Here is a 14,477-nt window from a genome sequence, read left to right on the forward strand (position 1 = left end):
CCACAATCGTCCAACTTTACAATCGTCCAACTTTACAATCGTCCAACTTTATCATTGTCCAACTTTATCATTGTCCAACTTTATCATTGTCCAACTTTATCATTGTCCAACTTTATCATTGTCCAACTTTATCATTGTCCAACTTTATCATTGTCCAACTTTACAATCGTCCAACTTTATCATTGTCCAACTTTATCATTGTCCAACTTTATCATTGTCCAACTTTATCATTGTCCAACTTTATCATTGTCCAACTTTACAATTGTCCAACTTTATCATTGTCCAACTTTATCATTGTCCAACTTTATCATTGTCCAACTTTATCATTGTCCAACTTTACCGCCACAATTGTCCAAATCGCGTGAAACCTGCAATGGACAAAGTGCAATTCACGGATCTGTCGTCCTTTGCATTGGCTGTAAATGGATGACTCTTGACGAGGTTTTATTCGGGTTTTTTTTTACCACTAATTAAGATACTTAGTTACAGGTATTGCACATGGTTAATTCAGTATTGCACATGAATATGACAGTATTGCACATGTGTATGACAGTGTTTGTTGTAGAGTCTGACAGCAGCAGCAGGACAGACTGTGAAACATCTCCTTCACACAGCGAGGGTGGATCAGTCACTGAAGCTGCTCTCCAGAGTGGACAGAGTGTCCTGCAGGGACAGAGTGTCTTGCAGGGGACAGAGTGTCCTGCAGGGGGTGTGTTTAGGGCCTCTGCTTAATGACACTTTAACGAGGGAGCATAAACGATGTGTGCGACGGCAGCTGCTACATTCATCTGAGTGTTTTTAATGTGATGATGGTTTTTTGAGAATATGAGTTAGAGCTGTGATTATCCCAATGCAGTACTAGTAATCAGAATGTAGTACTAGTAATCAGAATGTAGTACTAGTAATCAGAATGTAGTACTAGTAATCAGAATGTAGTACTAGTACTAGTAATCAGAATGCAGTACTAGTACTAGTAATCAGAATGTAGTACTAGTAATCAGAATGTAGTACTAGTACTAGTAATCAGAATGTAGTACTAGTAATCCAAATGTAGTACTAGTAATCAGAATGCAGTACTAGTACTAGTAATCAGCATGCAGTACTAGTACTAGTAATCAGAATGTAGTACTAGTAATCCGAATGTAGTACTAGTAATCAGAATGCAGTACTAGTACTAGTAATCCGAATGTAGTACTAGTAATCAGAATGTAGTACTAGTAATCAGAATGCAGTACTAGTACTAGTAATCAGAATGTAGTACAAGTAATCAGAATGCAGTACTAGTACTAGTAATCAGAATGCAGTACTAGTACTAGTAATCAGAATGTAGTACAAGTAATCAGAATGCAGTACTAGTACTAGTAATCAGAATGTAGTACTAGTAATCAGAATGTAGTACAAGTAATCAGAATGCAGTACTAGTAATCAGAATGCAGTACTAGTACTAGTAATCAGAATGCAGTACTAGTAATCAGAATGTAGTACAAGTAATCAGAATGCAGTACTAGTACTAGTAATCAGAATGTAGTACTAGTAATCAGAATGTAGTACAAGTAATCAGAATGTAGTACTAATACTAGTAATCAGAATGTAGTACTAGTAATCCGAATGTAGTACTAGTACTAGTAATCCGAATGTAGTACTAGTAATCAGAATGCAGTACTAGTACTAGTAATCAGAATGTAGTACTAGTACTAGTAATCAGAATGTAGTACAGGTAATCAGAATGCAGTACTAGTACTAGTAATCAGAATGTAGTACTAGTAATCAGAATGTAGTACTAGTAATCAGAATGTAGTACTAGTAATCAGAATGTAGTACAGGTAATCAGAATGTAGTACTAGTAATCAGAATGTAGTACTAGAACTAGTAATCAGAATGTAGTACTAGTAATCAGAATGTTGTACTAGTACTAGTAATCAGAATGTAGTACAAGTAATCAGAATGCAGTACTAGTACTAGTAATCAGAATGTAGTACTAGTAATCAGAATGTAGTACTAGTAATCAGAATGTAGTACTAGTAATCAGAATGTTGTACTAGTACTAGTAATCAGAATGTAGTACAAGTAATCAGAATGCAGTACTAGTACTAGTAATCAGAATGCAGTACTAGTACTAGTAATCAGAATGTAGTACAAGTAATCAGAATGCAGTACTAGTACTAGTAATCAGAATGTAGTACAAGTAATCAGAATGCAGTACTAGTACTAGTAATCAGAATGTAGTACTAGTACTAGTAATCAGAATGTAGTACTAGTAATCAGAATGTAGTACTAGTACTAGTAATCAGAATGTAGTACAGGTAATCAGAATGTAGTACTAGTAATCAGAATGTAGTACTAGTAATCAGAATGTAGTACTAGTAATCAGAATGTAGTACTAGTAATCAGAATGTAGTACAAGTAATCAGAATGTAGTACTAGTAATCAGAATGCAGTACTAGTAATCAGAATGTAGTACTAGTACTAGTAATCAGAATGTAGTACTAGTAATCAGAATGTAGTACTAATACTAGTAATCAGAATGTAGTACAGGTAATCAGAATGTAGTACTAGTAATCAGAATGTAGTACTAGTAATCAGAATGTAGTACTAGTGATCAGAATGTAGTACTAATACTAGTAATCAGAATGTAGTACTAGTAATCAGAATGCAGTACTAGTAATCAGAATGTAGTACTAGTACTAGTAATCAGAATGTAGTACTAGTAATCAGAATGTAGTACTAATACTAGTAATCAGAATGTAGTACTAGTAATCAGAATGCAGTACTAGTAATCAGAATGTAGTACTAGTACTAGTAATCAGAATGTAGTACTAGTAATCAGAATGTAGTACTAATACTAGTAATCAGAATGTAGTACTAGTAATCAGAATGTAGTACTAGTAATCAGAATGTAGTACTAATACTAGTAATCAGAATGTAGTACAAGTAATCAGAATGCAGTACTAGTACTAGTAATCAGAATGTAGTACTAGTAATCAGAATGTAGTACTAGTAATCAGAATGTAGTACAGGTAATCAGAATGTAGTACTAGTAATCAGAATGTAGTACTAGTAATCAGAATGTAGTACAGGTAATCAGAATGTAGTACAAGTAATCAGAATATCAGAATGTAGTACTAGTAATCAGAATGTAGTACTAGTAATCAGAATGTAGTAGTACCGAATACACCGAATACAAGTACAAGTTACTAGTAAATCTTCTCTTTCATTTGGTGGTTTTCGGAAACAGTGACTTTTCTAAAATCTGAGGAAATCATCACGGTATTTGAAATAGTATGAAAATTGTATTTATTTTTTACACGCAGCTGTTGTATAGTATAGTGTGTATGTGTGTGCTATATTTATTATTTATTAAAGTTTGATAAAGTCCACGTGAAGGATCGTGTTTTCCTAATTCTGACGTTGTTGAGTTTGTGGTAAATATTGATTGGACAATTTTGTAGAAGTTGAAGAAAGATTGAAATTTTATTTGTCACAAATGAATACAAATTAACATTCCATCAACATCGTAGAGTAAAAAAAGTGAGTTTTGATAATCAGTCAGTAATTTAAGTCAGTTTATTGTGTATTTTCTACATGCCCCGGGCACCACAAGCCACTAGGGGGCGCCAAGGCTTCATCTGTGGATCCAAGACAGTTGAATGTGTCCAACACACAATAATCAACAAGCCATGTAGTGATTGTATTTATAATAATAATACACTGTCATCAAATATCTCTTGACCATAATATGTCTATGAAGTGTTTCTGCTCGAGTCATTTGAAATATTTTTTTAAAAAATAAAATCAATCAATGAATATTTGACATATTCTATGACTTTGCCTTTCATCGCTTCCATAGATATCACAGAATCTCAAATGTGTAAAACACTCTTTTACAACTCGCTTTAATTTGGAAAATCACAATTAAAAGACACTGGGAAAATAGAGCCTCAACAGCTTCATCATTTACTGCATCATTTGACTCTTTTAATTAATTATTATGAAATTACAAAATATTGAAAAACAAAATCCCTTGGATGACGTTTCTGTCTCTGAGCGTTTCACCAAAAGTGAAAAAAGTTTTCTGTAAACATGTGAAATAGAATAAAAACCATATATGACACAATAAGTATGAATCCATAAATCCATAAATCCATGCAGCGTTTACAGCACGGAGCAGCGTCCTTCCTCCAGAAACATCCTCCTCTTGATCTGATCCATCTCCATTTGGTGTTTGGTCTTGAGTCGGTCCAGTTCCACCTCGTTCACTTTTCCTCCAGCTTTTCTCTCAAATCTCTCCATTTCCTGTTGCTGTTTCTTCTCTAACTCTCTCGTTTTTCTGGCCCAATGATTTGTATTTTTCTCTAGAAGCTTCTTGGTGACGTTGTTCATCTCTTTCTCATGTTTTTTCTTTATTTCGTCCACCTTTTCCTTCAGCTGCTGCTTCCTCTCGTTCCACAGCTTGGATTCTACATCTTTTAATTGTTTTTGGTGTTTCTCAGACAGTTCTTTCTTTCTCAGTGAGAGGTCTTCTTCTTCCACTTCCTCCAGGTCTTCCACTTCCTCCAGGTCTTCCACTTCTAGCTTCTGCCTTTTCTTTAGCTTCTCTACTTTCCGTTTACGCTCTTGTTCAAACTGATCCGAAACCTCTTTTTCGCACGTTTTTACCTCTTGTTTGTGCTTTCTCTGGATGTTCCTTATCTCCTCGTTGTTCTTCTTCTCTTCCATCAGGGCGATTATTGCCAAATCGATCAGTTCTTGCTTGTGTGCGCTCTGCAGTTTTTCCATGTCCGTTTTCAAAGTGGTTTCGTTGTGAGTCTTAAGGACTTCCAAGCTTTTGTATTCGCCCTCTTTTCGCGTGACGTCCTCTTTCAGGCGCTGAGCTTCTTCCAGGTGTCGGTTTATGAGCGCCGCAAAGTCGATCTCCTTTCCCTTCTTGAACTCGTTGAATTCTTCCGCCTGTTTCCGCGCCTCGTCCTTGTACTTCCTTTCCAGGTCGTCGATCTGTCGATGATGTTCCTTCTCCAGCTCCTTCCTCGTCGTCTCCTCTTGTTCGCGCAGTCGTCGATCGTTCTCTCTTTCCTTCGTCCACGTTTCCAGCTTTTCGTTGTACTCCTGCTCCTGCTTTCTGAGCCTCTCCTGCTCCTCCTGCCACTTCCTTTGCTCCTCTTCATATCGTCTTTCGCTCTCCCCCCGTTCTTCCTCCCAGGCTTTCCTTTCCCGCTCAATTTGATCTTTGCTCTCCAGAGATTTCAAATCAAAACTACGTAGAAGGTTCTCCTCCAGTTTCTGAATGTTCTGTTCATACTCCTGTCGTTGATCTTCCTCCATTTGTTTTTCCTTTCTATATTCCTCCTCTTTCTTCTTCTGATTCTTGCTCCACTGCTTCCGATCCTTTCTGATTTGAGTTTTCATTGCTCTCAGTTCTCTGTCCTTCTCTTCTCTCTCTCTCTCCGTCTCCTCGCGCTCTTTGTCCATTTTGGTTTGGATTTCCCAAATCTCTCGTTCGTGTTGATCTCTCATCTCTTGCATTTCTCTCCTCAGCTCGTCCTCCTTTTCCTTCAGCAGCCGTTGCACCTCTTCCTGAATGGCGGCCTCGGCTTCTTTGAGCATGTCGTTTGTGTAGCAGCTTCCGCCGTTTTCCTCCACCAGAGCGTCAATCTTTTGGATCAGCTCATCGACCTGGACTTGTGTTTTACTCTCGTCGCAGTTGTTGAAGACCTGGTACCTGTTCCCACATTCGGAGATGAGCCTTTGACACAAAGGGTCACACTTGTTTTCAATAAAATCTTTAATGGTCGTCTTATTTTTATCCAACACATCTCCGTGAGTGAAGAGAACAATCGTGTATCTCTGCGCGTCTTTTCCAAACCCTTTCTTGATCAGGTTGAGGGTCTCGTTCTCCTCTGGCGTGAACCTGTCGATTCCCAGCACCAACAGAAAGACGTGCGGCCCCGGAGCCAAAAGACTGATGCATTTCATCATTTCATCGTTGATCTCGTGATTGGACATGCTCATGTCGAACAGGCCGGGCGTGTCCACGACATCCACGCAGCAGCGCTTCAGTTTGCTCTGCTCTTTCTGACAGAACTTGGTGGTGGCTTTTTGGCCGTAATCGCAGTTGAACACTTCTCTTCCCAGGATGGTGTTTCCAGAGGAGCTCTTGCCCCGGCCGGTCTTTCCAATCAGAACGATCCGCAGAGTCTTCTCGCTCGTTCTGCCCTCTGCAAACAAAGAAATCTGGGGTTACGACAGTTTGACAAGAACTGCATCAAAACACAACAGGCAATTCGGGATTCTAGTGTTTCTAGAGATTCACTGATACAGATATGACAAAGTGCAGGCAAACTCGACTTTAAGGAGCTTATCAACAGAGCAAGACTGTTTTCCCTTCTCGTTTATCCACTGGGACTTGTATTTGGAGTGATTTGGGTCATCTTTAGTCTACATTCAAGACGCAGTTGCCCTTCGATCACACGCTCGCTGATCCAGACTAAGCTCGTCAAACACATTGGATTTCTTGCCACCTTCACATAATAAATACGTGAAAACTGGAAGCGTGATCTGGTCATGATGTCTTTGAGTCTATTACAACATCTCACCACAGTTTTGAGTCTCAAAAGTGGATTATGTCGTCAGAAGATCTATCATTGTGGGAGAAGTTCTTTTGTCCTGTCATGTGAACACATGAAGTGATGTTTTATAAGTGCGTGTTTTACTCTCCTTCTGCGTTTGTCCTTGTCAGATTGTGTCCGAAACATCTAGAGCAGGACGTCAATCAACATGAACTGTGTCAAACGACTGATTAAAGACAAAGAATAGTGCAGTTTTTAATTAAAGTACTCACGTTTGACGAATCTTGTTTGAGAAGAAGATGCTCGAGTAAATCTTTCTATTTGAATCTTTGCAAATTCTTCTGTTGTGTACCGGTTCCTGGACTTTTCTATTTCTTCCACCACTTGAGGAACTTGTGCTTTGTCGTTGATGTTGAAGAAGACGCTTCCTCTACAGCTTTCACACAGACTCCGGAGGTCCTCGTGTCGGTTCACAAACTCAGTAAAAGCCGGGCTGTTGGGATCGGACTCCACGGTGAAGAGGACCACAGAGCAGTTGTTGATCCTGGAGCTGAAGGCGTCCTGGAGGGTTTTAAACTCTGCCTTGTCTTCATCGGTGAGAGCTTTCAGAGGTAAAACCATGACAAAAACGTGGACTCCATCTGGACCACACATGGAGATGCAGCTCAAACACTCCTCCATCACCTCCTTCTGGGTTTTCCCCGACAGCGCCGGCAGCTTCACGATAGAAACCGGTCTTGAGGACACTTCTCCGTCACGCTTCGTGCACTTTGATGGACTCCGGGCCGAATAACAGACTGCTTCACCTAAAATGGCTTGAGCCACAGACGCCTTCCCTGATCCTTGTCTTCCAAAGAAAACTAAGTTCAGATGCATTTTTGTTTCTCTGGTTAATGTGACGCAAGATCCATGGTTTTTATCAACCATCGTTTCTATAATATTCATTAACTGGCTGCGGTTTTCTTTGAACATCTTGTAGAATCGTCCTTCGCAGTCACGAAGCAGCTGAGAAGCACCATCACTCTCTTCATCATGAGTAAAAACCACGACGGCAGATTTAAAAGCATTTGGCTCAAACAAAGTCAGGATGAAGTTGAGTGTTTGTCTGTGTCTCTCTTTGAATTCAGAAGGCTTCACTAAAAGCAGGAGCACGTTTGGACCTGGATCACACGCTCTCACACATCTCCTCATGTCGTCCATCACTTCTGGAACAGTCACACTGAAGACGTCTGTCGATCTCACTACTTTCAGGAGCTTCCCTCTCCATTCATCAATGTCTACTTTAGAGCTACTTTGATGACTCGATCTTTGGCATATCAGTTTAAGAAGGGCTTTCTTTTTCTCATCACTTCTTCCGATTAACAGAATTCGACCATGGCAGTCTGAGGGGAGAAACAGAATGACAGGTTAGTACACAGCTATTTGAAAATGAGTTTCAGTTGATTCTAGTGTAAAAACAGGACTATTTTGGAATAAACCAGGTCTGAAATAAATGTAATGTAATTCTTATACTAAACAAGGGTTATACAAAGGAGGACAAAATGTGGATTAAATTGACTGAATATTTGAACTGTGGAAACCACCAGAAGCTCTCGTGCTTCCAGTGGTACACGCACCAGAGTTTTAAAAACACTGCTCTAGACTAGAGCTTCTCACTCTGCATTTGAGTCAAACCTTAAACAGAAGAATTATGTCTCTGCATATTTTATCTCAAATAGTATTTATTATTATTACAGTGTATTTATATAGCTCTTTTCCACCTTCAAGGCCCTCGACGTGCTTCACGTGGCAACGACATTCCCTGACCAGGTGTGGCAGCAGGTGTGGCAGGTGTGACAGCAGGTGTGGCAGGTTTGACAGCAGGTGTGGAAGCAGGTGTGGCAGGTGTGGTAGCAGGTGTGGCAGGTGTGACAGGTGTGGCAGGTGTGACAGCAGGTGTGGCAGCAGGTGTGGAAGCAGGTGTGGCAGGTGTGACAGCAGGTGTGGAAGGTGTGGTAGCAGGTGTGACAGGTGTGACAGGTGTGACAGCAGGTGTGGAAGCAGGTGTGGTAGCAGGTGTGGCAGGTGTGACAGCAGGTGTGGAAGGTGTGACAGCAGGTGTGGAAGCAGGTGTGGTAGCAGGTGTGACAGGTGTGACAGCAGGTGTGGAAGCAGGTGTGGTAGCAGGTGTGGCAGGTGTGACAGCAGGTGTGGAAGGTGTGGTAGCAGGTGTGGCAGGTGTGACAGGTGTGGCAGGTGTGACAGCAGGTGTGGCAGCAGGTGTGGCAGCAGGTGTGGAAGCAGGTGTGGCAGGTCTGGTAGCAGGTGTGGAAGCAGGTGTGGCAGGTGTGGTAGCAGGTGTGGCAGGTGTGACAGGTGTGGCAGGTGTGACAGCAGGTGTGGCAGCAGGTGTGGCAGCAGGTGTGGCAGGTGTGACAGGTGTGGCAGCAGGTGTGGCAGCAGGTGTGGCAGCAGGTGTGGCAGGTGTGGCAGCAGGTGTGGAAGCAGGTGTGACAGCAGGTGTGACAGGTGTGGCAGTAGGTGTGACAGGTGTGGAAGCAGGTGTGACAGGTGTGGCAGTAGGTGTGGAAGCAGGTGTAACAGCAGGTGTGACAGGTGTGGAAGCAGGTGTGGCAGGTGTGGCAGGTGTGACAGACGTGATTTGAGTTGTTCATTCTGGTTTGGTGTTTGGCGTTTGGGACTAGAAGAACGGGGCGGATCTGAATCTGTGACTTGTGGCTTAACATCCACAACCCTTGAAACATGAAAAGTTAAGAAAATATATCTCAACATTTCCTAGCAGACTAAATGGATTTAAAGGACCTGAAATACTTGTTTCATGGCACTTTTTGTCCAATACATCTGGTTTCAGTACAAACATGACAGAAGAACTGCAGTGACGTTTCCACAGAAGTTCTGTTCTATAGTAAAACCGATCTCGATTCTCATGGAATAATTACCTTGTGGGTCACTTTTACTGGGACTGGATTGGATCCCAGTCAATCCTGTAATGAAATCACAATGACACTTTACAAAACAGTAAGCAGAAAATGCACAGAATATATCTTAGTTGTTAGACTTACCAGAGTTTTTAACAGTTTCGACGAGCCCAGTTAAACCTTCTTTCATTCTGAGGGCGAGATTAGGCTTTTCTGAAGCTGCAGGTGTGACGGTATCTTCAAACCTCTCATACTTTAAATGTTCTCCGGAATTCTCTTGAACTATCTGCGCCAGTCGTGTAAACAACACTTTGCGTGTAAAACCCTTCAGTTCTTCGTCCTCAGAGTGTTCCATGCACATAAACCTGAATCTGCATTCTGTGATCAGGCTTTGTAAATGAGGCTCCTTCAGCACATTCAGTCGGCTGGTGGACAACAGCACCAGCGCGTGCTGGAACCACTGCTCGCAGAACCTGGTCAATGACGTCTGAAGCCGCAGACGTTGTGGTTCTGTGAAGTTCTCTGGCTTTAGAACCAGCAGGAGCACATGTGGCCCGGGTTCAGCGGCCTGTGCAGCCTCAGAGACTAAGACGCTCAGCCGGGCATCGGTCAGGTCTGGGCGGAGCAGGTCTGCAGCGTTAGTGACGGTTATGGTCTTGTCCTTTGATAGAACCGCTCGTTCTGTCGCACAGTCCTGCGGGTCTGCGTCCTCATCGAAAACACGAGCGTTCACTAAGAGGTTCCCCACCACAGCTCGGTCAGTCCAGCTGTTCCCCAGAAGAATCACGCGCAGTTCAGGAACTGGAATGAAAACATGCATTAGTTTTAATGCAGCATCTGAAAATCAGCCTCATTTAAAGAAAACAACAAAATATTCATGTTTGAGGCGGTCTCACTAAAGGGTCTCCTGAGCGGCTTTGACCGTTCGCAAAGTTTATTTGTAGAACACATTTCACACACACGGCAATTCAAACACAACAAGAGGCCGGTCCATGTTTAGTCCTGACTCTGGCACCAGCAGGAGGCTGGTCCATGTTTAGTCCTGACTCTGGCACCAGCAGGAGGCCGGTCCATGTTTAGTCCTGACTCTGGCACCAGCAGGAGGCCGGTCCATGTTTAGTCCTGACTCTGGCACCAGCAGGAGGCTGGTCCATGTTTAGTCCTGACTCTGGCACCAGCAGGAGGCCGGTCCATGTTTAGTCCTGACTCTGGCACCAGCAGGAGGCCGGTCCATGTTTAGTCCTGACTCTGGCACCAGCAGGAGGCCGGTCCATGTTTAGTCCTGACTCTGGCACCAGCAGGAGGCCGGTCCATGTTTAGTCCTGACTCTGGCACCAGCAGGAGGCTGGTCCATGTTTAGTCCTGACTCTGGCACCAGCAGGAGGCCGGTCCATGTTTAGTCCTGACTCTGGCACCAGCAGGAGGCCGGTCCATGTTTAGTCCTGACTCTGGCACCAGCAGGAGGCCGGTCCATGTTTAGTCCTGACTCTGGCACCAGCAGGAGGCCGGTCCACACACTGATCTGTTGATGCAGTGACAGAGTGAATGGTCCATATTCACCTGTGACAGTGAAACATAGATCTGACTCGTCTGCATCATGTGATTCATTTTCACTGCGTGTCATGTGACCTAACAGCAGCATGTAGAGGTTGAACAGAAGGGGTCCCAGGACTGACCCTTGGAGCACCCACAGGTCAGGGGCATATGGTCTGAGACACAAAGTACTTCCTGTCTTCCATGATCGACAAAGGAGAATGTCTTAAGGAGAATGATAAAAGTGTTTGTGTGAAAAACAGATCCTTAAACTAGAAATGTTGTAATGGCAGAAACTGTTGTGACTGTGGAATGTTGATGATGATCGAGTGAAAAGTCTAGAAAATATGGAGAAAATGATCAATTAAAAAAAGGTGTGGGTGTAATTCCTCATTCGTCCAGGAGGGTTCCATTGAAGGAAAAGATTCAGTTTCATCTGGACTCAGTTTGTTGATGAGTCGAAAAGTTTTGTTTTTTCAGATCCAGATGAAAAAAAACATTTTTGTTTTGATTTGTTTTTTTTTAGTACGGCGAATAAAATACTGAAAAGATTTGGGGGGGAAACCAAAACATTGTTTGACAGTACTTTTGTTTTTTAAACGTGTAAATGTTGAAAACTTTGAAAATGTTTAAACTTTTAAAAATCTGAAACATTGTAAATGTTGAAACATTTGAAAGTCTTTACAGTTCTGCAAAGTCAGAACCATTTGAAACAGTCCAACATTAGAAGCATGCGTTGCCATGGAAACCAATGGAAACAAATAGGGAAACTTTTAACTTGTCATTCTGAAAAAACGACAGGATGAAAAAATACAAAAATGAACACCAATAATCACAAGGTCAACTTCTCGACCAAACATGTGACCTGCGAAGGAGCCAGTGAAACATGTGACCTGCGAAGGAGCCAGTGAAACATGTGACCTGCGAAGGAGCCAGTGAAACATGTGACCTGCGAAGGAGCCAGTGAAACATGTGACCTGCGAAGGAGCCAGTGAAACATGTGACCTGCGAAGGAGCCAGTGAAACATGTGACCTGCGAAGGAGCCAGTGAAACATGTGACCTGCGAAGGAGCCAGTGAAACATGTGACCTGCGAAGGAGCCAGTGAAACATGTGACCTGCGAAGGAGCCAGTGAAACATGTGACCTGCGAAGGAGCCAGTGAAACATGTGACCTGCGAAGGAGCCAGTGAAACATGTGACCTGCGAAGGAGCCAGTGAAACATGTGACCTGCGAAGGAGCCAGTGAAACATGTGACCTGCGAAGGAGCCAGTGAAACATGTGACCTGCGAAGCAGCCAGTGAAACATGTGACCTGCGAAGGAGCCAGTGACCTGACCCACATCCACCAAGAGTAATAGCAATAACCAGAGTGAAGAGTGAACACATTTAGAACAATTATCACATGTAAAAACAGACAAAAAATGGGGAAAATGGAAAATGAAAAAAGAAAAATAATAAAAACAGCAGAAGAAATCGTGACAGCAGAACTGGTGGTAATAACCGTCATGTAATAAAGAGTTTATAAATACATCGTTTGCAGCTGAAACAAAGAGTTGTGGTTTTGTCTTTCGTTCTGAGATAATCATGACGTCCAGAAGTCTTTGTTTCCCTTCATCCTTCTGGTTCATGTGACTGGATTATTTGGGCAGTTTAATGTGACGGTCAGTGGAATGTGGAGCTGGACAGAGAAGAGCGGTCAGCATGTTCCAGCGCCTCCTGCTGGTGCTGCTGGTGCATTACCAGTCCATGTGGCGTTGCCCTTGTGGCTGTTTTGGCTCATATTTATTCCCCCGTTTGACAATTGAGTGAAAGTTTGTATCTACATTTTGGGTTAAATTGCGTAGGTTATTTAAATATTGTGTCCATGAGTTATTAAATGAAGCAGGTTACAGGTAGGCCTACATTCTACACACGGGCCTATAATACTTATTCTCAGCACCCCTAAACCAAAATATGATCCTCAGTCTTTTTATCATTTCCATTCCATGAAAAATGTACCGAACAACAGTAATAACACAGTAATAACACAGTAATAACACAGTAATAACACAGTAAGAACAGTAATAACACAGTAATAACACAGTAATAACACAGTAATAACAGTAATAACACAGTAAGAACAGTAATAACACAGTAATAACACAGTAATAACACAGTAAGAACAGTAATAACACAGTAATAACACAGTAATAACACAGTAATAACACAGTAATAACAGTAATAACACAGTAATAACACAGTAATAACAGTAATAACACAGTAAGAACAGTAATAACACAGTAATAACACAGTAATAACACAGTAATAACAGTAATAATACAGTAATAACACAGTAATAACACAGTAATAACAGCCTTCTGCAGCGTAACGTCAGGTCGAGTTCTGTGTTGTTCAAACTTACAGTCAAGTAGGAACTCCCGAAATATCTCAGACATACTGGAGCGTCTCGACGGCTTCCATGCTGCGAATGACATAATAATGTTAGTCCTATGCTTTTCTGTAAAAGAAATAATAACAGTTTAAATGACTTCTTTCACATTCTTGTTCCTGAGTTTCTGACTCTGTTGTAATGAACCATGGGGTTTATAAAAGTCAAGCCGCTTGTTGAGAGGATGAAATAAATGAAGATAAGTTTGTTATCTGAAGTTCAAGAGCAGGACCACGCCCCTTTCACGCCCCTTTCACGCCCCTTCCTGCGGCTACTTACATGACGTCGTGCCCCTCCCTCTTTAGTCATTGTAATCATTCTCATTTATGTCCTACACGGGGGATCGAGGAGCCTACAGCCCTCATCGCCTGAAGACCCCAAACTGCCTCCACCTCTTTGTGTTGTTCATGTTTCTCCTACGTCAATAAACATTTTGCATCGTAGCCGGGGGCGTGGCCCTTCTTAGTGAACTAATCAAATGAAACACAACTTATGCTTGAAATAATTTTCCATTGAATGATTCTGATCTGAAACATGTCGCGAGGTTTAATAATGCAAAGTGTGAATGTTTGTTGTTGTTACTTCAGCTTCATTCATTCGTCTGGTACATTGGGCCCGTTAGGGGCCCGACGGACTGGAGCCCGTTAGGGGCCCGAGGGACTGGAGCCCGTTGGGGCCCGAGGGGCTGGAGCCCATTAAGGGCCCGAGGGGCTGGAGCCCGTTAGGGGCCCGAGGGACTGCAGCCCGTTAGGGGCCGAGGGACTGGAGCCCGTTGGGGCCTGAGGGGCTGGAGCCCATTAGGGGCCCGAGGAGCTGGAGCCCGTTAGGGGCCCGCGGGACCGTTAGGGGCCCGCGGGACTGGAGCCGGTCCCAGTGACGTTGACACTTTGAACTCACCATCTTCAGCTGCAGTTGCCATTGTCTTACTTCAACTTGGTTCCACATCGAAGCTTTGAAGACACAAATCACAGTCATTAGTATTTATTACATTGATGTGTATTTATCAAGTGCTTTGAAAGGTTAAATGAACCGTA

General features: G+C 42.6%; 1 protein-coding gene and 1 long non-coding RNA gene across 2 annotated transcripts; both read right to left on the reverse strand.

Annotated features, from left to right (window-relative positions):
- Positions 1-3,564: 3,564 nt before the first annotated feature.
- On the reverse strand, positions 3,565-7,926 carry LOC140372019 (uncharacterized). The gene is made up of 2 exons (XM_072459273.1): positions 6,836-7,926; positions 3,565-6,212 (listed from the first exon to the last, which is right to left on the reverse strand). The coding sequence occupies exons 1-2, from the start codon at positions 7,761-7,763 to the stop codon at positions 4,153-4,155; spliced, it is 2,988 nt and encodes a 995-aa protein (XP_072315374.1). The 5' UTR covers positions 7,764-7,926; the 3' UTR covers positions 3,565-4,152.
- Positions 7,927-10,208: 2,282 nt separating this feature from the next.
- On the reverse strand, positions 10,209-14,477 carry LOC140372020 (uncharacterized). Its single transcript, XR_011928510.1, has 3 exons — positions 14,341-14,477; positions 13,417-13,476; positions 10,209-10,282 (listed from the first exon to the last, which is right to left on the reverse strand). It is a non-coding gene; the product is annotated as an uncharacterized lncRNA (long non-coding RNA).

The sequence above is a fragment of the Eucyclogobius newberryi genome, unplaced genomic scaffold (genome assembly GCF_026437365.1).
Source record: "Eucyclogobius newberryi isolate DKJ021-1_F unplaced genomic scaffold, fEucNew1.0.hap1 SCAF_22, whole genome shotgun sequence".
Taxonomy (NCBI): Eukaryota; Metazoa; Chordata; class Actinopteri; order Gobiiformes; family Gobiidae; genus Eucyclogobius; species Eucyclogobius newberryi.

Excerpts from the sequence above, each read along its gene's own strand:
- LOC140372019 (XM_072459273.1), bottom strand. The coding sequence starts at position 7,763 with ATGGACGACATGAGGAGATGTGTGAGAGCGTGTGATCCAGGTCCAAAC. Across the intron at positions 6,213-6,835 it reads TCAAACAAGATTCGTCAAAC|AGGGCAGAACGAGCGAGAAG; the intron begins GTGAGTACTTTA and ends CTTTGTTTGCAG.